Source organism: Abramis brama (genome assembly GCF_963993115.1).
Source record: "Abramis brama genome assembly, chromosome: 2".
NCBI lineage: Eukaryota > Metazoa > Chordata > Actinopteri > Cypriniformes > Leuciscidae > Abramis > Abramis brama.
This window is the reverse complement of record NC_139964.1, coordinates 25357707-25382690: the sequence shown is the minus strand read 5'-3', so window position 1 is coordinate 25382690 and position 24984 is coordinate 25357707. Positions and strand designations below refer to the sequence as shown.

At 37.8% G+C, this 24984-nt stretch overlaps 1 protein-coding gene across 3 annotated transcripts; it reads right to left on the bottom strand.

The window, feature by feature from the left end:
* Nucleotides 1-95: 95 nt before the first annotated feature.
* LOC311070671 (uncharacterized protein) lies at nt 96-23381 on the bottom strand. Of its 3 annotated transcripts, XM_084094678.1 has the most exons (5): nt 22811-23381; nt 22600-22667; nt 21392-21734; nt 1952-4064; nt 96-960 (listed from the first exon to the last, which is right to left on the bottom strand). In XM_084094678.1, exons 4-5 carry the CDS (start codon nt 4057-4059, stop codon nt 894-896), a joined length of 2175 nt encoding a protein of 724 aa, XP_083950804.1. In that variant the 5' UTR covers nt 4060-4064; nt 21392-21734; nt 22600-22667; nt 22811-23381; the 3' UTR covers nt 96-893. The 3 variants fall into 3 exon arrangements, with proteins under 3 accessions (XP_083950804.1, XP_083950803.1, XP_083950802.1); XM_084094677.1 differs by lacking the exon at nt 22600-22667 and having other exon boundaries at nt 22781-23136; XM_084094676.1 differs by lacking the exon at nt 22600-22667 and having other exon boundaries at nt 22811-23136.
* Nucleotides 23382-24984: the final 1603 nt, after the last annotated feature.

Genomic DNA, 24984 nt, shown 5'->3' with positions numbered 1-24984 from the left:
CAGGATACTTCGTGAATTTTAGAACTAAAATGAAGAAATAGCTCTTAATTCAAGCACAATCAACAGAAAATTAAAAAAGGACAATAACAATGAGATGTTGATAAAATGAGTAAAGAGTTTAATCAATAATTTCATGAAGCAAATACAAACATTAAGAAAAAGTGAAAGCGAATTAGATCTCTCTCTTTACTGACTTATGCAAGCCAAATAATCTCAAGAGAAGAAGAGAAGAAAAGAGTCCAGTTTCAAAGATACATGAAAGTATATCTTGCGTTTCCATGGAAGAGTAGAAGTGAAACTAGATGTTCTAATGAAAAACAATGAAGAACGAGTTAAAAATTAACATAAGATTCATGTCTCTATTAAAAGTGTTAAGGCCTCTTCTTCAGCTCCTAAACTTTGCCTCCAAAGGTTTTTCCAGGGTGAACGTTCTTGGTGCTCTTTTCAGTTAATCTTTCCTGTAGCTCTAACAGTAGAGCGTTGGCGCTAGCAACGCCAAGGGCATGGGTTCGATTCCCTGGGAAAGCAAGAACTGACAAAATGTAAAATGAGTACCTTGAATGCAATGTAAGTCGCTTTGGATAAAAGCGTCTGCCAAATGCATAAATGTAAATGCAATCTCTTTCTATCATCCGCAGTAAAGGCCTTCCTGCACTGAAACACACCGCCGTGTCTTTTCTGCTGTAATATTCAGAATGAATATTCTCCTTTGTGTGAATCTTCAAGTTCTTCAAGACTGAAGCCCAATGAAACTGTTTACCGCACTGATCACAGTTAAATGGTCTTTCTTCAGAATGAGAAGATGTGATTTCAGAGAGAAAGCCTGAGCCGCTTCTTCCCAGTGTGAACTCTCATGTGAATCTTCAGCCTTGATTTTCATTTGAAGCGTTTTTTTACACTGAGGGCAGGAGACAGATTTTTTGGCTTCTGTTTTTCTTTTCTTGTTCACGTCCATCAGGTCTAAAAGAAACATTAAATCAAGTGAGATTTCAAATAAGAGACAAATGTGAAATGAAAATTAAAGCCCAAAGTCAAGATCACTGATGAGTTCAATAGTCATTTTAATCCCATCATATCTGGTCAACAACTGCTGTGCACAATTATGATCTATTTTAACATCATGAAGATGATTTATGTTATAAATCACTAGTTTGGTCATGAAACTCTAGATGGCACATGCTTCACATGTAATCTGCAAGCAATCACATAGTTTCCAATGCCTTTCTAACATTAACAGAGGAAGAATCTGGAAGCTTCTCGTCTCTGTATTCTTGATAAGCACCAGAGCAAATACAAAATCATGAACTGCTGTTAGAAAACATGAAAATACTGTTTGATGTTTTATCTTCACCATAATATTCAGCCTTCCTGTAGCTCAAACAGTAGAGCGTTGGTGCTAACAACGCCAAGGTCATGGGTTCGATTCCCAGGGGAAGCAAGAACTGACAAAAATGTAAAATGTGTACCTTGAATGCAATGTAAGTCGCTTTGGATAAAAGCGTCTGCCAAATGCGTAAATGTAAATGTAAATAATAAGCAGTGTCAGAAAGAGAAAGTTGCACAGCTCTGCTATGTATACTGTCAGAGAGTGATTTTGCAGTGCTCTGAACAGACAAATCACGTCAAAATCAGACTGATTTCTTTATCGCACACATTCATTTTGCGTTGAACACGAGTTAAAAAAACCCCAATCAAACAACAAAATGTCCATTGCTCATCGTGGCTGTTAAGAAACTAATGAATGAGGCATTTATATAGCGCTACTATTTACTACTGTACACACCAAACGCTTTACAAATCACATCAGGTGTCGGCCTCATTCACAACCTGGATGATTCAACAGCAGCCACAGTGAAACAGCGCCAACTATAGGTGGAGATAGAGTGATTTGAATGTGACTAACTTTACAGAAGAGATTTTGTTTCTCAGCACATAAAGATGAACTTCTTACCGTGATCTCCGGCTGTGGTGATGTGGTTTCTGCACTGCATGGATCCTCATGTGTATCTTTAAGTGACTTTTAAAAGAGAAACTCATTCCACACTGATCACACGTGTGCAGCTTCTCTCCGCTGTGGATCCTCTCATGTGCTTTCAGATTAGCTGACGCACTGAATCTCTTGTCACAGTGTGTACACTTGTAAGGTTTTTCTCCACTGTGGATCCTCTCATGTGATTTCAGAGATGATGACTGACTGAATCTCTTGTCACAGTGTGAACACTTGTAAGGTTTTTCTCCACTGTGGATCCTCTCATGTGATTTCAGAGATGATGAATCACTGAATCTCTTGTCACAGTGTGAACACTTGTAAGGTTTTTCTCCACTGTGGATCCTCTCATGTGATTTCAGAGATGATGACTGACTGAATCTCTTGTCACAGTGTGAACACTTGTAAGGTTTTTCTCCACTGTGGACCCTCTCATGTCTTTTCAGATGTATTGACTGACTGAATCTCTTGTCACAGTGTGAACACTTGTAAGGTTTTTCTCCAGTGTGAATTCTCTGGTGCAGTTTTAATTGTTGAGCTGTAGTAAAAGTCTTCTCACACTCAAAGCACATGTACTCTCTCACACCAGTATGAGTTTTCTGATGTTTATGTAAATTTTCCTGCAGTGAAAATCTCTTTCCACACACAGAACATGAATATGGCTTCTCCTTCGTATGAACTGTCAGGTGTGCCTTCAGGTTTGATGCCCCGGGAAATGCTTTGCCGCAATGATCACATGTGAAAGGCTTCTCTCCAGTGTGGATTCTCATGTGACTTTTAAGGTGTCCTGATTGGCTGAATATCTTCCCACATTGATTGCATGGGTAAGGCTTCTCTCCAGTGTGAACTCTCATGTGAATCCAAAGGCTGTGTTTGGTTGTGAAACTCTTTCCACACTGATCACATGTTAATGTTTTATAAGGGTTTTGTCCGCTGTGGATCCTCTCATGTGATTTCAGAGATGATGACTGACTGAATCTCTTGTCACAGTGTGAACACTTGTAAGGTTTTTCTCCGCTGTGGATCCTCTCATGTGATTTCAGAGATGATGACCGACTGAATCTCTTGTCACAGTGTGAACAACTGTAGGGTTTTTCTCCAGTGTGAATCCTCTGGTGCAGTTTTAAACAGTTTGCTGTCATAAAAGTCTTCTCACACTCAAAGCACATGTACTCTCTCACACCAGTGTGTATTTTCTGATGTGTATGTAAATATTGCTGCAGTGAAAAACTCTTTCCACACACAGAACATGAATGTGGCTTCTCCTTCGTATGAACTGTCAGGTGTCTCTTCAGGCTTGATGCCTGAATAAATGTTTTTCCACACTGATCACATGTGAACGGCTTCTCTCCAGTGTGGATCCTCATGTGAAGCTGAAGACTTCGTTTGCTTGTTAAACTCTTTCCACACTGAGTGCAGGTGAAAGATTTCTTGGCTCTTCTTTTCTTTAAAAATGTATTTTTAGTCTTTGAGCGACTCAAAGGTTTTTCTCCAGGTTTGACATGATGTTCCTCCTTCACTTCATTCAGTTCTTCACTCTCCTCCTCCACTTCACTCAGTTCTTCACTCTCCTCCTTCACTTCACTCAGTTCTTCACTCTCCTCCTTCACTTCACTCTCCTCCTTCACTTCACTCAGTTCTTCACTCTCCTCCTCCACTTCACTCTCCTCCTTCACTTCACTCAGTTCTTCACTCTCCTCCTCCACTTCACTCAGTTCTTCACTCTCCTCCTTCACTTCACTCAGTTCTTCATTCTCCTCCTTCACTTCACTCAGTTCTTCACTCTCCTCCTTCACTTCACTCAGTTCTTCACTCTCCTCCTTCACTTCACTCAGTTTTTCATTCTCCTCCTTCACTTCACTCAGTTCTTCACTCTCCTCCTCCACTTCACTCAGTTCTTCACTCTCCTCCTTCACTTCACTCAGTTCTTCACTCTCCTCCTTCACTTCACTCAGTTCTTCATTCTCCTCCTTCACTTCACTCAGTTCTTCACTCTCCTCCTCCACTTCACTCAGTTCTTCACTCTCCTCCTCCACTTCACTCAGTTCTTCACTCTCCTCGCTCTCTTCCATTAGCTCTGAAATGAAAGAAAAAAAAAGTTTAATTGCATTTCCAGTACGTCTGTCACGTTTAGTGTCTGTGTTCATGTTATGTTTGCCTGTGACACCCAATTTGCCCACGTGACTCTGTGATTTAATCCCCGTCTTGTTAATTAGTTATGAGTTAATTTGTCCCAGCTGTGTCTCGCTTTCCAGTCTTCTGTTCTGTGTATTTAAGCAATGTGTTTCAGTCTGTTCCTTGTCTGTTGTCGTTGCTATATGTTTGGTTGTTTTGTTAATGTTTCTTTTGATCCAGTTTGTGAGTATTAGAGTTTGTTTAAATAAATTCTGCTACAATTAAGATCCTGCATTCTTCCCTGCTTCAACCAACGCGTGACAACATCCAAATTCAAAGAGAGAAATGTGATTGTAAAGTCAAAGGACATAAACTGAGCCCTAAAATATTCCCATCATTTTGATGAGATTTTATAAATTAATTATGCATGTCCCTGAAAATCTCCATGAATGAGGAACATAGATCTTCCAATTATTACTTTTAAAACATTATAGGCACAAATCCCATGTTTCTGTCAAGAGAACTACTAAAAATATTTGATCAATGACACAATTATTTAATGCAATAAACACATTAAAAATATACAACTACTGGTTGACCGAAAATGTTTTTTTGATGGCCGATGGCCGATATAAAGACGAGATATATATATATATATATATATCTATATATATATATATATATATATATATATATATATATATTTTTTTTTTAATCAATATTTAATAAATTAGAAATGAATTAGAAAACAAATCTTTAAAATAAACATGCTTATACTTTAGATGGCAACTTCTTGAATCTGCAGTCCTGTTACAGTTTTTTTTCACAAATAAAGTAATTATTTAAAAATTTGAATATGTGAATAAAAAGGAAGTAAACATCATAACAGGGCACTCGGTATCTGGTAATTTCATGCGCAATGGTAATCATAGTTTTTCAAATAAAGACAAGGTAATGCTAATTTTACATACAGCACACAGTGAAAACAATATGAATATGAAACAGTGGGAAACTGGATAAAGCACATCATATTTTAAAATGAAAAATTTAAAGTTTTTCGATCGCATCTCCTGAAGCTGATCTTCTGTTTGCATTCACTCACTTCGCACAAACCAACCGTCACTCGCAGTCACACGTTTATCGGGCTACAAATGCACACTTCACAAGATATCACAGCTGGATTCGCACTAATCAATGGCGGCACCCGGGGAAGCTTCAAAATAATGTAAGATATTTGTAATTGTAGTGATTCGTCAATTTAGCTCAAAGGAATTATTGATTAATTTATAGGGAATTCGAAAGAAATCACTTATTACAACCGAGCAAATGACTCGTTCGCGGTTCATTTGAACTGGCTGTAACTATCAGCTCTGCAGCGAATATAAATATCCACTCTATAGTTAAATACTATTTGTTAGCAAGGTAACTTAGATCAGCAGTTTAAGACATTAAATTCGTAAGCACATAACACAAGTAATACTTATCTTTAAAAATACAAACAAGACTTTGATTATTCTAACACATAAAACTAATATCTAACATAAACACACACACACACACATTCATACGAGTTGCAGAAAGAAAGAGAGTGAGGAAAGAATGAGTTTTAAGAGCGAGATGATGAAATCCCAAGTTTCTATATGCACTTATAATACATAACCTGAACGAACCATCAAGCGTTAATTAAACCCTTCTTAGGCGGGTTATTAAATCAATACAATACACCAGTTCAGCTTTTAGTCTGGAGGTTACTTGCGTCTTTGCTTTTGGGGATTCCCTTTGTTGTGTGAGAGGGGTTTTCCCGGTCCTTTGGCTGGTGTCCTCGTCTGGGGCGGCCAATCACGTGGTGTGCTGGCGGACTGATTGAAAGTCTTTGTTGAAGCTTTGTCTTTTTATTCTTTGTTGAGGGGAGGGGTCATCCAACATTTTTTAGTCTTGGGGGAGGGTCACCCAACTTTTGTATTCATCAAAACAGCAAAATTTCAAAGTGGTTTGTTTGGTGCATATTGTTTCTATGTAACTCCATGTAGCTCTCGCAGTCTTGGCCCCCCGTCGCTATCAGATGGGTCTGACCCAACAAAAATCCAGTTTGGCGCTGTTTGACAGTGCGCGCGCACTTCAGTACACGCTCAGAAAAAGTGCATCATGTCAGAACAGAACGCCAATGCTTTAAAGCAAATAATGAACTTTTGTGATAGCGAATAAGTGCAGTGTCCTGTGAGTGCAACTGTATTAACATGTGATGTGAATGTACACTCACCTAAAGGATTATTAGGAACACCATACTAATACTGTGTTTGACCCCCTTTCGCCTTCAGAACTGCCTTAATTCTACGTGGCATTGATCAATGCACTAAACCCTTCTTAGGCAGGTTATTAAATCAATACAATACACCAGTTCAGCTTTTAGTCTGGAGGTTACTTGCGTCTTTGCTTTTGGGGATTCCCTTTGTTGTGTGAGAGGGGTTTTCCCGGTCCGTTGGCTGGTGTCCTCGTCTGGGGCGGCCAATCACGTGGTGTGCTGGCGGACTGATTGAAAGTCTTTGTTGAAGCTGGCTTTGCAGAAGAACGTAGACCGAAATCTTGCCGCAAAACTTAACTTAGAACTGAGACTCACAACAGAAAATAAGAGAACTAAGAAAAGAAAGAAAATTGACACGAGAGAAGTCCATCGAAAATTGTTCTGGGATAATTTTATGTATTTTTATGAGTCAAAGTCTCAGTCTCTTTGGTTTGAAGTGATTTCAAAACTCTGGGTCATTCAGAGGTCTCCTTAAGGAGACTGGGGTCTGTTTTGTGTTTGTGTGGAGTCCAGCAGCTTCTCTGCCGTTATCTTGATCGAGCACCGTGCTTTTGCCATCTCTGAACCAATCAGTCTTTGGGACCAATCTAACATTGACACGTTCTTCCTTTAGTTGGGCTCATCTCTTTGAAGCCCGCATGGCCATAAAGTTCTTAGGTAGACTGGCTGGAGCCTTCTTTTATGGTTCTGGATTGGTGATTTGGGGATCTGGAATGTTGAGTCCTGTGTGGAATTATGTTTGAACAATTCACCTGGAAGATTCATTTGTGTTTGTTTCGCCCTCAAATCCTACAATAATATGAAACACTGCCCCCCCTGTGTGTGATCAGGCACTGCCGTTCTCTTCTCAGGCGCTGGTGTTCTCAGCGTCACCCGTCAAAATAAAAGTCCGGAGCGCTGTCAAAATAAAAGTCCCGCTTCCAACACATCGGCCAATCAGAAAAACTTATTGGCCGATGCCGATTTTTTAAAATGGCAAATTAGCCGATATCTTGGCCTTGGCGATATATTGGTCGACCACTATATACAACAGTGCCATAACATTTTAATTCAAGATCTGTTATTTTTCAGATGAACTGTTGTTTATTATAACAGATGACATCATAAACAGCAGGAGATTTAATAGGCTACATTCAAAATAACACATAGATCTATTTTGAAATAAAAAATAAAAATTTCCTGTATGTTTAATCCCGGCTTAAAGACGTAACTGACTGTGTTTACATTCATTTTGCATCATGAAAGCATTTTGAAATGCAAGAACATTTAACCCCTTACACAGAGATGATCACTCTTCACGAAGAGTACGTTAGGGACTGTTCGGTATTTATGGAATGGACCACCGGAGGAAAATAGGGGAGGGTCATGTCTTTTTATTCTTTGTTGAGGGGAGGGGTCATCCAACATTTTTTAGTCTTGGGGGAGGGTCACCCAACTTTTGTATTCATCAAAACAGCAAAATTTCAAAGTGGTTTGTTTGGTGCATATTGTTTCTATGTAACTCCATGTAGCTCTCGCAGTCTTGGCCCCCCGTCGCTATCAGATGGGTCTGACCCAACAAAAATCCAGTTTGGCGCTGTTTGACAGTGCGCGCGCACTTCAGTACACGCTCAGAAAAAGTGCATCATGTCAGAACAGAACGCCAATGAAATGTTTACTTGGCAATGCTTTAAAGCAAATAATGAACTTTTGTGATAGCGAATAAGTGCAGTGTCCTGTGAGTGTAACTGTATTAACATGTGATGTGAATGCACACTCACCTAAAGGATTATTAGGAACACCATACTAATACTGTGTTTGACCCCCTTTCGCCTTCAGAACTGCCTTAATTCTACGTGGCATTGATTCAACAAGGTGCTGAAAGCATTCTTTAGAAATGTTGGCCCATATTGATTGGATAGCATCTTGCAGTTGATGGAGATTTGTGGGATGCACATCCAGGGCACGAAGCTCCCGTTCCACCACATCCCAAAGATGCTCTATTGGGTTGAGATCTGGTGACTGTGGGGGCCATTTTAGTACAGTGAACTCATTGTCATGTTCAAGAAACCAATTTGAAATAATTCGAGCTTTGTGACATGGTGCATTATCCTGCTGGAAGTAGCCATCAGAGGATGGGTACATGGTGGTCATAAAGGGATGGACATGGTCAGAAACAATGCTCAGGTAGGCCGTGGCATTTAAACGATGCCCAATTGGCACTAAGGGGTCTAAGGTGTGCCAAGAAAACATCCCCCACACCCTTACACCACCACCACCAGCACAGTGGTAACAAGGCATGATGGATCCATGTTCTCATTCTGTTTACGCCAAATTCTGACTCTACCATCTGAATGTCTTAACAGAAATTGAGACTCATCAGACCAGGCAACATTTTTCCAGTCTTCAACTGTCCAATTTTGGTGAGCTTGTGCAAATTATAGCCTCTTTTTCCTATTTGTAGTGGAGATGAGTGGTACCTGGTGGGGTCTTCTGCTGTTGTAGCCCATCCGCCTCAAGGTTGTGCGTGTTGTGGCTCCACAAATGCTTTGCTGCATACCTCGGTTGTAACGAGTGGTTATTTCAGTCAAAGTTGCTCTTCTATCAGCTTGAATCAGTCGGCCCATTCTCCTCTGACCTCTAGCATCAACAAGGCATTTTCGCCCACAGGACTGCCGCATACTGGATGTTTTCTTTGTAAACCCTAGAAATGGTTGTGCGTGAAAATCCCAGTAACTGAGCAGACTGTGAAATACCGGCCCGTCTGGCACCAACAACCATGCCACGCTCAAAATTGCTTAAATCACCTTTCTTTCCCATTCTGACATTCAGTTTGGAGTTCAGGAGATTGTCTTGACCAGGACCACACCCCTAAATGCATTGAAGCAACTGCCATGTGATTGGTTGATTAGATAATTGCATTAATGAGAAATTGAACAGGTGGTCCTAATAATCCTTTATGTGAGTGTATGTCAAGTTTTACAGTATTGGGACTGAGGCGTCAGAACTGCAGCTGATAGAATGTGCGCTGTAGCTCGATACTACCATATTTTAGTTTCCATTCTTATTGTGTTTCCACAACCATGTTAGTTAGTAAATCTACTGAAATTGCCACCATAACAGTGGAGTGTGATGTGTAAAATGTAGGGCTACCACATCTTTAAATTACTATTAGTATTATTTGAAGTTATCATAATAAAATACGTAGACCTACACCAAAAAACTAGTTGTGGATAAATTCTTTAAAATTGGGCAATTCCAGCGTTATGGATGTGACATTTGCAGTCAAAACTTGAAATATAAATTCTCAGAAAATGCATTTAATACCAATATATTAAAAGTCTGTTTATATATCCATACTCCCTTACTACAGGAGTCCAGACATTAGAAAAATATCACTCGACATGCGTTTTATATTTATCATGAGGGAAATACACATGCGTAACGGACATGACACACAAATCGTTAACTTTTAGGTGGCAAAATATGTTTTATTAATTCTATGACTTACACTGCGCAAAACAAAAGTAGGCCTAATACTACCCAGCGGATGAAGAATCGTCGGCCTCCTCAGAACGTAAAATAATCTTTTTATTTTATTTTTCGTGTTCGCATTTATGAGAAAAAAAAAACAATGTTACGGACGTGACAGTTCTCCGTTACGGTCATGACCACTCTGAAAGCGACTTTAAAAACTTTCACAGACACTTCAAAAATAAAGCACAAAGCCTTTCTTTAAAGTAAATTTCGTTTTGTATTAATTGTATCTTAATTTTAATCAATGTTTCATCAACCAATTGCCTGGATTTAATAAATAGAAGTAAATACAGCAGACAATAGATAATCACGACATGGAGGTGCTGGCATGTGAACTGGACTAGCGTCTCATAAATTAACCGAAACTCAACGTGAGGTACTTGCTTCACAGACCTGAGACAGAAAGCTTGAAATATCTACTTTTAAACAGAACAATTCAAAACAAAAGAAAACAGACTGCTCTCTTATGTAATCCGTATGAAATGCACCTCTGGCGCGTTCACTACTGCGATCGTGAGTCAGCATCGTCAACATCTTTGCAGTCGACACAGAAAACACTTGTTAATTAATGAACAATTAAAATGTCTCCTTGCTATATTTGACATATTCATAATAATTACTTTTGCCAGTTCTTTGTGACAGCTCTTAGATGCTTTATTGGCAGCGCCACCCTTAAATGAATGCGTCACAGCTGTAACAATATTAGCTCAAAGGGGAAATATTATTAATAATCCATAATTACCAATTATGATTAATTTTTAATATTTGGGTCAGTTAATTAGATTAACTTTGAGGTACGCTAAATTAATATTACAATAAATTAATCAGTTCCAAAGAACTCTTTGATTATTCATTTATTCTAAGAAAAGTGTATCTTTCACCACTCATGTAACTTAGCGACAATCATTTCTGGGGAAAAATAACTCAAATGAAAGGGAATATTCATGAGTTTATGAATGTGATTTGCTTATCGTCTACACAGATTAAATTACCCAAAAAGGGAATATTTACATATTTACAAATAAAAACACAAGCTAAGGATACAGAATACAATTCACACGAGTATATGTATATACAGACTACGAACACGTAAACAAACTACGAATAACGAATGGGAGTGAGAGATAGAAAGGGAGGAAAGATTGAGAGAAAGTGAAAGCAAAATCTCAGGATGGCAGTTTCACTGACAAAGTAACCCTTTTGAGAGACAACAAGAAATCACATCACCCTAAATAGGGCGAACGACAAAAGCTCGATAAAACTGATATACTTGTACATGGTTCTTTGTGTTGCTGGAGGCGCCGTGCGTGTGTTCCTTCTTAGAGCTGGGTGTTCTTCAGTGAACGTTGCCGGCTACGTTCACTTCACTGAACGTAGGAGAAGGACTGAAGATGAAAAATAAAGACTAAAGAAAGACTGAAGAAAAGAAAAGAAAAGAAAAGAAAAGAAAAGAAAAGAAAAGAAAAGAAAAACGGAGAAAACTCCCTAAGGAGTCGTGGGACAACTCTCACAGACAAAGTGCTCTCTAGAAACTTTCTGTGTCAGTCTCTTATGGAGAGTCTTGGTTTCGCCTACTTCACGTACGTGGACCAATCACCTTCAGAGATTTCAGTATTTTTTTTCAGCGTGCATGTTAATCAATGAGTGCATTCACAACGGGAGCAGGAGCAGCGCGTGAGCGTCAAGCAGGAGCGTCGCGAGCAGTGAAGCTCGAGAAAAAATTAAATCGGAATCGGCTAAAATCGGTATCGGCAGGTCAAACTTAATGAAAAATCGGAAATCAGAATCGGCCCAGAAAATTGTAATCGGTGCATCTCTAGTCATATACCTTTGGAAATGACTTTAAATGATAAGTTTGAAGAAACGTTTGGGTGCATGCGTATTGGAATGTCTGGGTGTGTGTGTGGAAGGTCTGGGTCGCAGCGGGCGAGTTCCATATCTCCCCTGGGAATCTTTTGAAGTTTGCAAAGCTTGGAGAATATCCTGTATCGTGTTGTCTGTTAACACTCAAGGCGCCATAAAAGTCATCAAGACCATCTTCTTGCAGACTAGCTGGAGCCTAACGCATGATTTGCATTCATGAGTTCAGAGGCTAAAAGCTTTGGATTTCAGAAGGAATGTGCTCAGAACACGGAGTCAGAATTTGTTAATTCAGAAGAAATGAAAGAATGATTCATAGGCCAGACGCTACACCGCATCAGCACCGAAAACATGATATTTTTTTTTTCAAATCTAAAAATAAATATCGTGATACGAACCAAATCGTAGGTTTGGTCTATCGTTACAGCCCTAGTAAGATGAGAAAGCAGGAGTTTAGTTGTTTGTCATGGTTGTAAAAAAAAACAAACAATGGCTATCTGAACATCTTTGCCAAGCGCAAACCAGGGCTGGGTTTCCCGAAACCTCCTTAACACTACGTGGTTCTTAAGTTACACCTTAAGCTGTACCTTATCGTTAATACGTGCTTCCCAAAACTTTCTTAGTTAAGTATACCTTTTGTAAGTCATAAGTTCGGAAGGTTGGTCTGGACCACTAGCCTTATCACTGTTGCAGGTCTATACGAATATAATTCTGAAGTTTTAATTCACACAGACAGTGTTCAATTAGGCTTGTAGGGAACTTTTTCCTTCTTCAAAGAAGAGACCAGGATATGTTGGGATCGTGTTCAAACAGAAGTTATTCTTTATTGAGCGTGACTGCAGGTTGTCCAACCAAATCTTAATACATTATTCATTGTAGATATATACATTCCAAGGGGGAGGGATTACATAGAGGCGGAGACTCTGAACAAAGCATGCAAATGAAGTAGGAACACACCCTACTCTGAGAGCGCTACCAGTCCAATTGAATCAGCGTAACTATTCAAATACTGATACTGGCCAGGAAGTCCAGTTCCAAGAGCCATCCCAGAGCCATTAAAGACAAAAGGTGAAAGTCTCCCCTACAGCTAATCTAATCAACCTAACGATTCAACATCTGGGCCAGAAAGCCATTTGGGCTCCGAAAGGTGAGAATCTCAGTGATCGGACTAAAACACAATAGAGAAAACAGGACTGGTAGAAGTCTCTAGCTAGAAACTTACCCTACTAAAATCAAAGTCTTAACTTTTAACCCTTTAGGCACCAGAGGTTTTTTCCTAAAACTTTTGATTTTGACATCTTAATTTCAAAAGGCTATATCTTAAAAGTGATAAAAGATAGAGACTTTCTGTAAATTAGAAAAATATTAAGGATGACCCAAAGTTTATGTAGGGATTACATTTTCCCATCTAATTTGCATATTATGACGTCACATGGTGGCGGCCGTCTTGGATTATAGAATTTTCATGAAAAGTCACGTTTAAAAAATAAAATGCAGCACTTCTTTCCCCCCCAAAATGTCCCTCACCTTCTGTATGCTATATTGCACAATACTAAATGCTCAGGTGAATAGTAAATAGTAAACAAACTGTGCAAATCATGGTAGAAACAAACCGAATGCATGTAGCGGTTGGCCTTTTGCTGTAGAGATTTTCCATTTACTACATAGGCACTCTGATTCCATGTATGGGACACATATTTAAGGCTGTTCATATGACACACATCAGCTTGCGTATGCATAATAGCCCCTCTGCCCCGAGTCACACGCCTCTGCTCCTGCTACATATACATATATATATACAAGCTTGATAAAAATGCTTGTATATATTTAAGTTCAGTAATTTCACTTTAATTACAATTAATAGGTACTTTTTATTGCCATTTCAGTGAAATAACTGACATAAACATACAAGCTTGATAAAAGTGCTCTTTTAGAAGAAAGTTTCAGATGGTATTTAGAGGCTTTTGCATCTGAAGTCGTCATATATAAAATGATATTATTTAGATATGATAATAATAGTCATTTAAAAAAAAAAAAAAAAGTAGATAGCCTATCTTTGCAACAAAACAGAAGAGACAAGCATTATTTCTGCCATATGTATAGCCCGAAAATCATTGCCTGTCCTTTGGTTTGTATAATAGTAACTTATAAAACTACATTTGGATTATTAGACAATGTCGAAATAAAGTGCATCTGCAGAGTGTTGCATTCAAAGGCATGTAATTGACAGAGAAGAAAGAGTTAAAACTCTTCACATGTGCTCGCGCTCATGACCGCTCCTTAACATCTGAACACACACACACACACACAAAAAAAAAGTACATCGACGGATCTTCTTCTCTCTGTTCTCCAAAATATAATCAAATGTATATTTCTGCAAGCATGTTTAAACTGGTTAACTGTCTCTACGGCAGGCAAGTCGAGTTCGCACGCCACTGCGCAACAATACACACAAACTACCGCGCAGCGGGATGGCGGGTGTTCATAAACTGTGAACAATGGTAGCTTATTTAATGTATAAATGAATGTATATGTCCAAAAAACGGGTAATGTCATACTTTCTAGTAGTGCTATCGTGGCGTAATAATCTGTTTGGTTGTAAAATGTAATACCTGAGTGAAATGAAATCGAATCGTCCTGTGGAATCATTCATTCACAGACAGAAGATGTTCAACTATTAAAGATCATCATCGCGGTCAAAAATATGATGCATTTGAAGATTTGCTCTCACTTGACTGTATTGTAGGTCCACGGCCACTTCATCTACGCTCTTTATGTTCTTAAATCTTCCTGTTACGACTCCGAGTCGAGTGTGAATTGAAATCGCTCCTGACGATTCAGTGCGTGTAGGAAACTGAACAGATCATTCTGATTCGCGAACCGATTTAGACAGATCTGCCGACTTATTTGATGAAGTCTTTGAACAGAATCGACTCAAATGAGTGATTCTTTTGTGAATTGAGCATCACTCAAGCCCAGAAAAAAGATACAGCGCGCTTGGAATAAACTACTAGGGGTGGCACGGTTCACAAAACCCACGGTTCGGTTTGTATCACGGTTTTAGGGTCACGGTTTTCGGTTCTGTACGGTTCTTGTTGTTTTTTATTTTAATTTTTAACACTCCAAAAATTTACTTCAGCATATTATATATAGCTGAATTATCTAATTATTAATTAATTTATTTCATAAATGGGGTGTGTTTGCAAAACGCAGCTTCTCATTTCCCATTCTGAAGTAAAATGAGTGAGCAGTCACCCTGAGGAGACTTTTGGCGCTTTTCCACTGCATGGTACGGTACGGCTCGGTTCGGTACGGCACGCTTTGGCGCTTTTCCACTGCATGGTACGGTACGGCTCGGTTCGGTACGGCTCACTTTAAACGGCTCAGTATAAACTTCGAAAAAAGAAATGGCTGCCGCTGAATCGTGGTCAGTGGACGAGGTGCAGACGTTCCTCTCGTTGGTTGCCGAGGAGTGGATGGGGAAACACGGAATGAAAAATTCGCATTTAATATGATGATATCATGGCAGTAGAGACGGCAACTATAACGATCAGTCCCACCCACTTTGAAGCGGTACTAACTGGAGTGGAAAAGCAACCGAGCTAAAGCGAACCGAACCGTGCCGTACCGAGTCGAGTCGTACCACGCAGTGGAAAAGCGAAGCGAGCCGAAGCGTTCCGCGCCGAGCCGAAGCGTTCCGCGCCGAGTCGAACCGTACCGAGCCGTACCATGCAGTGGAAAAGCGCCATTTCAGTGGCCCTGGAGGTCCATCATCTGTAGTGAGAGCTACGTGGGCTGTGTCGGACAATTATTTGTCAATTTCTCCTCGTGTCTCGTCATCATAGGCGTAATTTGCGGGTGGGACATGTCCCCACCATTTTTTGCCAGGGTTGATATTATCTCCCAGCACAGATGTACCAATACAAATAAATAAAACATTTCCAGTTAACTAGCAAAGTATTCGTTTCGTTCGTTTGTTAAATAAGAAGCAATCTAGCGCTGAAATGTGTTTTTTTAATCAAGTGATCAAAGTGCTCGTTGCCGTTGCGATCAGTGGCGCTGATACACTGTTCTCGTGGCTCGCGCACACACCGCAGCGGCCGCACATTCTTCACTCGGTTCTTCACTCGCGCTTCAATCCGTTGAGGAGACTCTAGGCTACTCTATTCGTTCCGATGAAATCACAAAACAAAATTCATACAAATCTGTCCCTGCTTGATATACAACCGCTGATAAACATAATTGGGTTTGATGAAAAAGAAAAATATATATATACACGAGTGCACTCAGTGCAGATTAGAACTCAGAACCTTTGACACGCTTGGCAAGTTCTGCCACTGGACCATTAAAGTACATACCGGTACGTGGAACAGTCGATCTAGCCTATTTATTCACGTGAAAAAAACAACATATAGTGGAGTAGACCTCATTAAATGTCTAAGTAAACCCAATGTACTATTTAAATCGATTGCTGGACATTGTAATGTTATTCTACATATGTCTGATTTATGATTTAGCAGTATTAGCACGGGCACGAGGCTACATTGCGCATGCGTCGAACCGTGCGAACCGCGCGACGCACACACACATCGAACCGAGACAAGCGAACCGAACGGTTCGGATGTTTTTTCATGTACCGTGCCACCCCTATAAACTACGCATTTAACAACACATATTGCATTAAAATAAAGTAACGAGAGGAACGTCAACGTAACTTAGTAAAAGTACAGTTTTTTCATTAGAAATGTACTCGAGTTAAAGTAAAAGTACTCACATTCAAATCTACTCTTAAAAGTAAAAATTGTCAACAATACTCAAGTTAATGTAACGAAGTAAATGTACTTCATTACTATCCACCTGTGAGGCACACACAACCCTAGCAAATTAGCTCAAAAAGTGAAATATATATAAAATTAATTATGACAAGTTATAATTGTGTATGTATAACATATTTCGATCATCTTTCAGAATTAATTGTAGCAGAATTAATTTTAGCAAAAGCAAAAACAATCTCTGGCACTTTAATTTCCTATTATTACTGTAAAGCGGCTTTGAAATCTATATTGTTAAAAGCGCTATATAAATGAAGGTGACTTGACTTATACCTGTTTATTTGTTTGTTTGGTTGTTTACTTATTTTCTTTTCACCCTGTATGCATCATAAACATAAATAAATAATACAAAAAAGAAAAACCATATTCAGTGACCATAACTCGTTATTTAACTAGAAAAAATAATTCTAGAGAGGAGCATTTTGATAATTATATGCAACACATTACATATTTATTATAATTTTCAATGTTCAATATTTCATGCATGTTTGAATAAATCAGTAAACAGTTTTTTTGACAGCCACTATAGAAATATGATTATGTAATTGTAAAGTTAGTATAACTTTATTATTTAAAAAAAACATCCTTGAATGTAATTTAAGTGTTTGTAGGGCTGGGCGATATATCGCACAATATTGTTAGGCGCATCTCGTCAGTAAAGCCGGTTCCTTGATTAGTAGTAAATCACCATCACACTCAAAAAAAAATTTTTGTCTAAAAATAAGATTTATGTATTTGAATTGCATAACAAATTCCCATGCATTTGGTTTACATAGTTTTAACATAAACCAATCAATAATCTGAATGTGATTCATATTTTTAAGTCATAGATAAATGAAACAGATAAGATTTATGTAATTGTATTAATAAACTGAATGTGATTTATATTTGTCAGTCATATGTAAATGAAACAGGTAAGATTTATGTAATAGTACACAGAAAAACGCCCATGTTAAATTAACACTGCTCAGTGTTCATATGTGTGCACACTACAGAGTTAAAGCAGTGTTGAAGTTAATGAGATAATTAAGTGATGATTGAGCATTAATTATGAACACCTGCTGTTAACAAGCAGAATCACTGAAGGAAAGAGAAACACAAGAACTACAACTGACTTCAGACACAGTCTTAGATGAAATCAACTGAAGAGAAAAGAAGACATTAAATCTGTGAAGATCTCAGCAGAGGAGGATTAAACAACTCCACAAACAGCATTACCAGCTTCACCTATTAGTAACCAGACTGAGTTTATTTCATTTCCATTTGAATGAAATCAATAGTTGTATTTTAAAGTCACCATGATGGTGGTTAGCGTTTGCTTTAGTTGGGCTCTTGACCATTGACTCTTTAATATAAGGTTTTCTCTGGCTGCTATAATTATGTGTTTATAAAACACGTTTGTTGCAGCGAAAAAGCCAAGAGAAAAAGAGATTAGGTGATATTGGCTGTTTATTGATGAAGGTAAAATCATCATATTGTGGCCTGAATCACTTATCTTTTTCAGTGTCTAATGCTTTGATTATTGGGGTTATGTGATTTTGTTTTATTTATTATAGTAGCTGTGTGACCTGACAGCATTAGATCCAACAGTTAATCAAATAATATAAAGAATTTTAAAAACATTTAGTGCATTAAACTTTCTCTTCTACATTATTACTTAGCTATCAAGAATCAGTGTATGACTCTCAACAATGGTGACAATCAATGAAATGCTTCATACTGCAGTGCATGCTGGGTACCACCAATCAAAACTCACCCATATCTCCCAGCATGCATTGCGGCATTAATAAATTATGCATCAGGATTTTTTGTATCTTTTGTCACCATTGTTGAGATTCATATGCTGTTTCTTGATGTCTGTGTGAGTCGAAGTAATGCCATAGATGAAAGGTTTTTGTGCACTAACTATAAAATAAAAATAAAAAAAAAAAGTATATTGTTTGATAAACAACACTGTTAGATTTCATGCTGTAAAATCAAATGGCTTCTGTTATGAATAAAACAATATTAAAAAGCATTAGACACTGAACAAGATCAGCGAATGAGGCAATTACATGATGATGACTTTGTCGTCATCATCATCATCAATAAACAGCCAATATCACCTGATCTCTTTTTCTCATGGCTTTTTTGCTGCAACAAATGTGTTTTATAAACACATAATTATAGCAGCCAGAGAAAATTTTATATTAAAGAGTCAATGGTCAAGAGCCCAACTAAAGCAAACGCTAACCACCATCATGGTGACTTTAAAATACAACTATTGATTTCATTAACACGGAAATGAAATAAAGTCAGTCTGGTTAGTAATAAGTGAAGCTGGTAATGCTGTTTGTGGAGTTGTTTAATCCTCCTCTGCTGAGATCTTCACAGATTTAATGTCTTCTTTTCTCTTCAGTTGATTTCATCTGAGGCTGTGTCTGAAGTCAGTTGTAGTTCTTGTGTTTCTCTGTTCTTCAGTGATTCTGCTTGTTAACAGCAGGTGTTCATAATTAATGCTCAATCATCACTTAATTATCTCATTAACTTCAAGACCGCTTTAACTCTTTAGTGTGCACACATATGAACACTGAGCAGTGTTAATTTAACATGGGCGTTTTTCTGTGTACTATTACATAAATCTTACCTGTTTCATTTACATATGACTGACAAATATAAATCACATTCAGTTTATTAATACAATTACATAAATCTTATCTGTTTCATTTATCTATGACTTAAAAATATGAATCACATTCAGGAGTATTGATTGGTTTATGTTAAAACTATGTAAACCAAATGCATGGGAATTTGTTATGCAATTCAAATACATAAATCTTATGTTTAGACAATTTTTTTTTTGAGTGCACCTGCTTTCAGATGGAGCGGCATTTACTACACGGCAAAAACTCCAGTGTTAAATGAACACTCCTGGGAGTGTTAAAGTTAATGAGATAATTAAGTGATTCATTTAGTGATGATTGAGCATTATTGAAGACACCTGATGTTAACAAGCAGAATCACTGAAGGAGAAAATCACAAATTGTAAGCCACCGTTATGGTGATGAGTGTTTGCTTTAGTTGGGCTCTTGACCCTTATATATTCACTTTAAATTTTGTTTGTCTGCTGTTATTGATTTATAACCATCAAATGAACAAAGAAAAGTGTGATCTGGTAGTGTTGGTTATGTTTCAACATTATCATGCTGTGATCTGAAAAATGAAACTTATTGAGAGTTTGGTTTATCTTGTTAGCAGCAGCTTTGTGATTCTACAGCATGTGATTATCAGTATTTTCTTATAATCCAAAATATTTGTTAAACATTGTTCTGATCAAAAGACTCCCAAATGAATTTATTTAGAAACACAGACATCAATAATCAGCCTGTGAATCTCAACAATGGTGACAATAATAAAGCATGTTGCAGTGGCTGCCACCAATCACAACTCATTAATGGCTCCCATCATGCATTGCGGTATGAATAAATTATGATCTGAATTGTCTATGTAATTTACTTTTCCTAATTTAATATTCTGCTCGTCACCATTGTTGAGATGCATAGACTGAATCTTGACGTCTGTGTGTGCCTAAAAGAAAGTTTTTTTTTTTTTAAACAACTTTTAAGAAATTCTTTATTATATCAAAAATTCTGGGCATTTATGCAGAATCACAGTTATTCTGTAATCAACAACATAAATCTACGTCAGAAAGAAGGATCTTAATGAGTTCAGTGATCAAGTTCAAATGATGATTGTCATAATATAACCAACACCATCAGATCACTGTTTTTCTTTGTTCATCTAGCATTTTCTCTTTGTTTAACTGGCGGTTATAACTCAGATACAGCAGCCAAACAAAATCTAAAGTAAACATATAAGGCTCAAGAGTCCAACTAAAGCAAACACTGATCACCATAACGGTGGCTTACAATTTGAGATTTTCTCCTTCAGTGATTCTGCTTGTTAACATCAGGTGTCTTCAATAATGTTCAATCATCACTAAATTAATCACTTAATTATCTCATTAACTTAAACACTCTTGAGTGTGGACTCATACACTCCCAGGAGTGTTAATTTAACACTGGAGTTTTTGCTGTGTACAAAGAGCCGTAGTTAACTGACAAGCTGAGCCATATCGCATTAAATATCACTGGCGATACGTCCGCGATATTAATGCGATATGGCTCAGCTTGTCAGTTAACTACGGCTCTTTGTAGTAAATGCCGCTCCATCTGAAAGCAGGTGATGGTGATTTACTACTAATCAAGGAACCGGCTTTACTGACGAGATGCGCATAACAATATCGTGCGATATATCGCCCAGCTCTATTTGTATACAAATCAGTGAATTTTAACCTTCAATATTATATTAATGTAGTACAAATTGACTCCCATGTGTAGTTTACAGCATTATTTGAGAGATTTTCTTTCCTTGAGAACATTTGCCCTGTACTTTATCTAATATAGTATATGCAAAACAATCCATATCAAATCATGTCAATACTTAGCAAACTATATTGAGAAATGTCAAAATGTTTGGTAACATGGTTGCAAAAAATGTGAGCCAGTTATAAATGTAAAATAAAACAGCTAAAATATTTAGTTGGACCTAATGTTGACAATCAATATAACAGTTTCTCAAACCTCCCTTTACTGACCATTTGTGGTAAACAAACAAACAAGAAAGAAAATATTCTTCTATTTCATAGTTTACCCGTTTATCTAAAAGTGAAGAAGATGTTGAATCTTTCTAACATGAATGTTCTTCAGCATCATGAATGAATGAAGAATAAACACCAACCTCTTTGTTCTTCAGGATCTTCAGTGTTTCATTCTGCAGGGTTCTGGATCACTCATGTTCTCACTGTCCTCTTTAATAAACTCAGTCTTTGCAGATTTCAGCTCTTCCTGATGCTTTGCTGCTCGTCTTCACTTGTAGACTGATGGGAATATTCCAGCATTTATTGGAGAATTACAGTAGGAGGAGCTTCACTGATGATGTGATTGATGTGGGAGGGGCTTCACTGATGATGAATTTCACTGTAGGAGGAGCTTCACTGATGATGTGATTGCTGTGCGAGGAGCTTCACTGATGATGTGATTGATGTGGAAGGGGCTTCAATGATGATGAATTGTAGGAGGAGCTGAAAATCAAAGTTATCAGTTACTGAGTTTGTTTTAATACTAAATGACATATCTAAGAATGTCTGTATCTCTATATAGAAACCAACCAAGCGTGCCGCACAAGCCCTGAAAAGTGAAGTCAAAACGTTTTGATCGCCCCCCAGTGACTGGTCCTAGAATAGGTCATAAACCCCGCCTCCCGTGTTATTCAACGGGACTTGAGACCAACTAAACAATTTAATTACACTTACAATATCTTTTTTCCGAAGGTGGTTTCTGTCATTTACTGTAGTTTTTTATCACGCTGATGTAAATTCAAGTGTTCGTTTTTAAAATAAGTTTGTTTTTAGTTAGTTATTTGATGCTATAAAAACGGTGACGTCATGATTGACAGCTGTGATTAAGAGGTTCTCTGAGCGAAGTAGTCACTGAAGCACCAACAGACTTTTGTGATCTTCAGAGGACTGAGGAGATAGGAGCTTTACATTTAATATCTAAATTTCTATAATTAATTATTTCACACCGAGAGTGAGGGCGGGGCCTTGATTTCGCAGCTTTACTTCCTGCTCACTACAGCGCAGGTCAGCGCCATATCGGGACACTGGGGGCTTCACTTCTCACCAATGGAAGAGAGCGAAGGGGTGTCGTCCATATTTTTTTACAGTCTATGAAACCAACAATTACCCTCAGTCTATTGACACCAATGAAATGAGCTTTAAGTGTCAATTTACAGGAGATCTGAAGACATCAGCATAAATGAATAATGAAATTGTTTTACGGTGTGTACTTTACTCTGAACACCTTTTACCTATTTATTTTTTATTCTCAGGTAAGGTAAAGAAAGTCAAATCTGACCTAAACCATAAGCATTCAAAAGGTACTTACAAATCTGGTCAGAAGACTCCTCTGTGGTATGTTCTCATTAAAAGTCTTCCAGCATCATAAATCTAAGTCTCAGTAGGCAGATTTTGTAACCAATTACATTTCTTTTAATTTGCTACTATTCTTTTTATAATAAACAAAAATATAAAGGCAAATAAAACTTAATCGTTTAAGTATAAAATACAATAATCACGTTTTGAATCAAAAGTGTTACTTAGTAAGCTCTGGGCTTCTTATCTTCTGCTTGGGGTTTCTTGTCCGCAGCTTCTAGGCGTCGGGGGAACTGGCGTATCAGTATCCCAAGAGGAAATCAGTTCATCAGTCTTTTATACTCTTGTTGTTAAACCCTTGAAGACCGATACAGCCGCCGGCGGCATAAAATAACTATCGTTCTAAAATGTTTAATAACTTTTGATTCGCTAATCCAATCCGTATGCTTTAAAATGCACCGTAAAGATGAGATTCTCAGCTTTCCCTTTGTTTGTTATCACGGTTGTTTCTATCGGTCATTCAGTGGCTCCGTAGACCTTAGTGCCGGTGATTGCGTCATCAAAATCTGCAGCAGCGATTCGTCAAAGAAACACATGTGGTTTCTTTCTCTGAGCCAAACAGGAACGATTGTTGATGCTTAATCCCACCCCCATGCCCAGATTCGTCCAAACGGTCATCAACTCAACCAATAAACATAGTGATTGGTGTTTTTAACAAACGCAATACATTGAAACGAAATGCATTGAAAACTAACGGATGCAAAGTTTTTGTCCATAGCGCAAAACATGAAAGCGCACAAATCCAAGAAGTCCTCGCTGCAGCCTGTAGCACGATGACGTAGTTGGATGATCCAATACGTATTGGATAGGAGGTTCGGATCATTTTGCTGACTCTCTTGTTCGATCTCGTTCATCAAAATGAATGAATCTTTTTTCGAGTCATTTCGCTCATTTAAGGGGCTTTAAATGTTATACTTTTAACTGGCAAATTCCCCGAATACATCCACCTACGCAATCTTGATCATATTCTGAATTAAGAAATCATTATAATGCAGTCAAAAATTATTTACAGGGAACATAAATAATTACTTTACCTTCCGAATCTTTCGTTCATTTGTCACGTTCATGAACATAATTCGCATGAGCTGGTCTTAGGTGAGATGACGTTCTAACCTGTGTAGTAACCTACTGATAAATAGTAATAAGTAATTATTGATGAATAAGTAATTATTTACATAAATGTGATGCTTTCCTAGTCTCTCTCACATACATGCAAAATAGTTAATTTTACAACATTTTAAATCACATGATTTTAAACCTAAATGTGATGGATTTATTGCGTGTATACAGAACATTTTAAAATAAAGCATTTTATTTTATTCAGGTCATATTTGCTGTTGAGTGAAAGCAAGAAATAATAACAGCTAAACTAAATCTTGTCAGAAAAAAAAGTGCTTAATGATATTTTGCCTGGTTCCTTATACTATTTTTCCACAGTGCTCTGTACATAAGGTCCCTTAAAATACGGAATCGTCCCGTATTTACAAGTAAGATGATGCGTCCCGTATCAAATCAATAAGGGACGGGATTTGTCCCGTATTTTTCATTAGGCCCACACATAGTTGAATACAAACATAAGGATTTTGCAGTATGGATAATACTAATAGCAAATATAAAAATATCAATTTCACAATAAGTAGTAGAGAAGCTCATTGCATGATTGCATTTTAGCATCTTTGTTTCTATAGCGAGTTTTATGTACATACATAAAAAAATAAAATAAAATAAAAACTGAAATTAAGTTTAATATACAAACTGATCACAGCAGTCAGATCACGCAGTTGTCACTCAAGTGATCATTTATATTTAACTTAAATTCAGGTTTTTTAATAGTTTTTATTTGTACAGACCAAAACGCACCACCGCGCATGCACGTCCAGTACATATTGGATCATCCAACTACGTCATCGTGCTACAGGCTGCAGCGAGGGGTGTCTCCACAAAAGTGACCCTGGATCACAAAACCAGTCTTATGTTGCACGGGTATATTTGTGGCAATAGCCAACAAAACATTGTTTGGGTCAAAATTATAGATTTTTCTTTTATGCCAAAAATCATTAGGGTAAAAAGTAAAGATCATGTTGCACGTGTCAATGGGCACGTGCCCACCCAGATTGACCAGTGGCCTACCCAATCAGATTAATAAAAACAATTAATTTAGTTCGTTTTTTAAATAAGAGACGATCTATCGCTATATTAAATATAAAAAAAATATTATATTAAATCAAGTGATCGTTGCCGCTGCGATCACGCGGATACAGTGTTTTCTCGTGTCTTCACTTGGATGTGCGCTTCAATCCTTTGCGGAGCCGGAGACTCTATTCGTTCTGGTGAAATA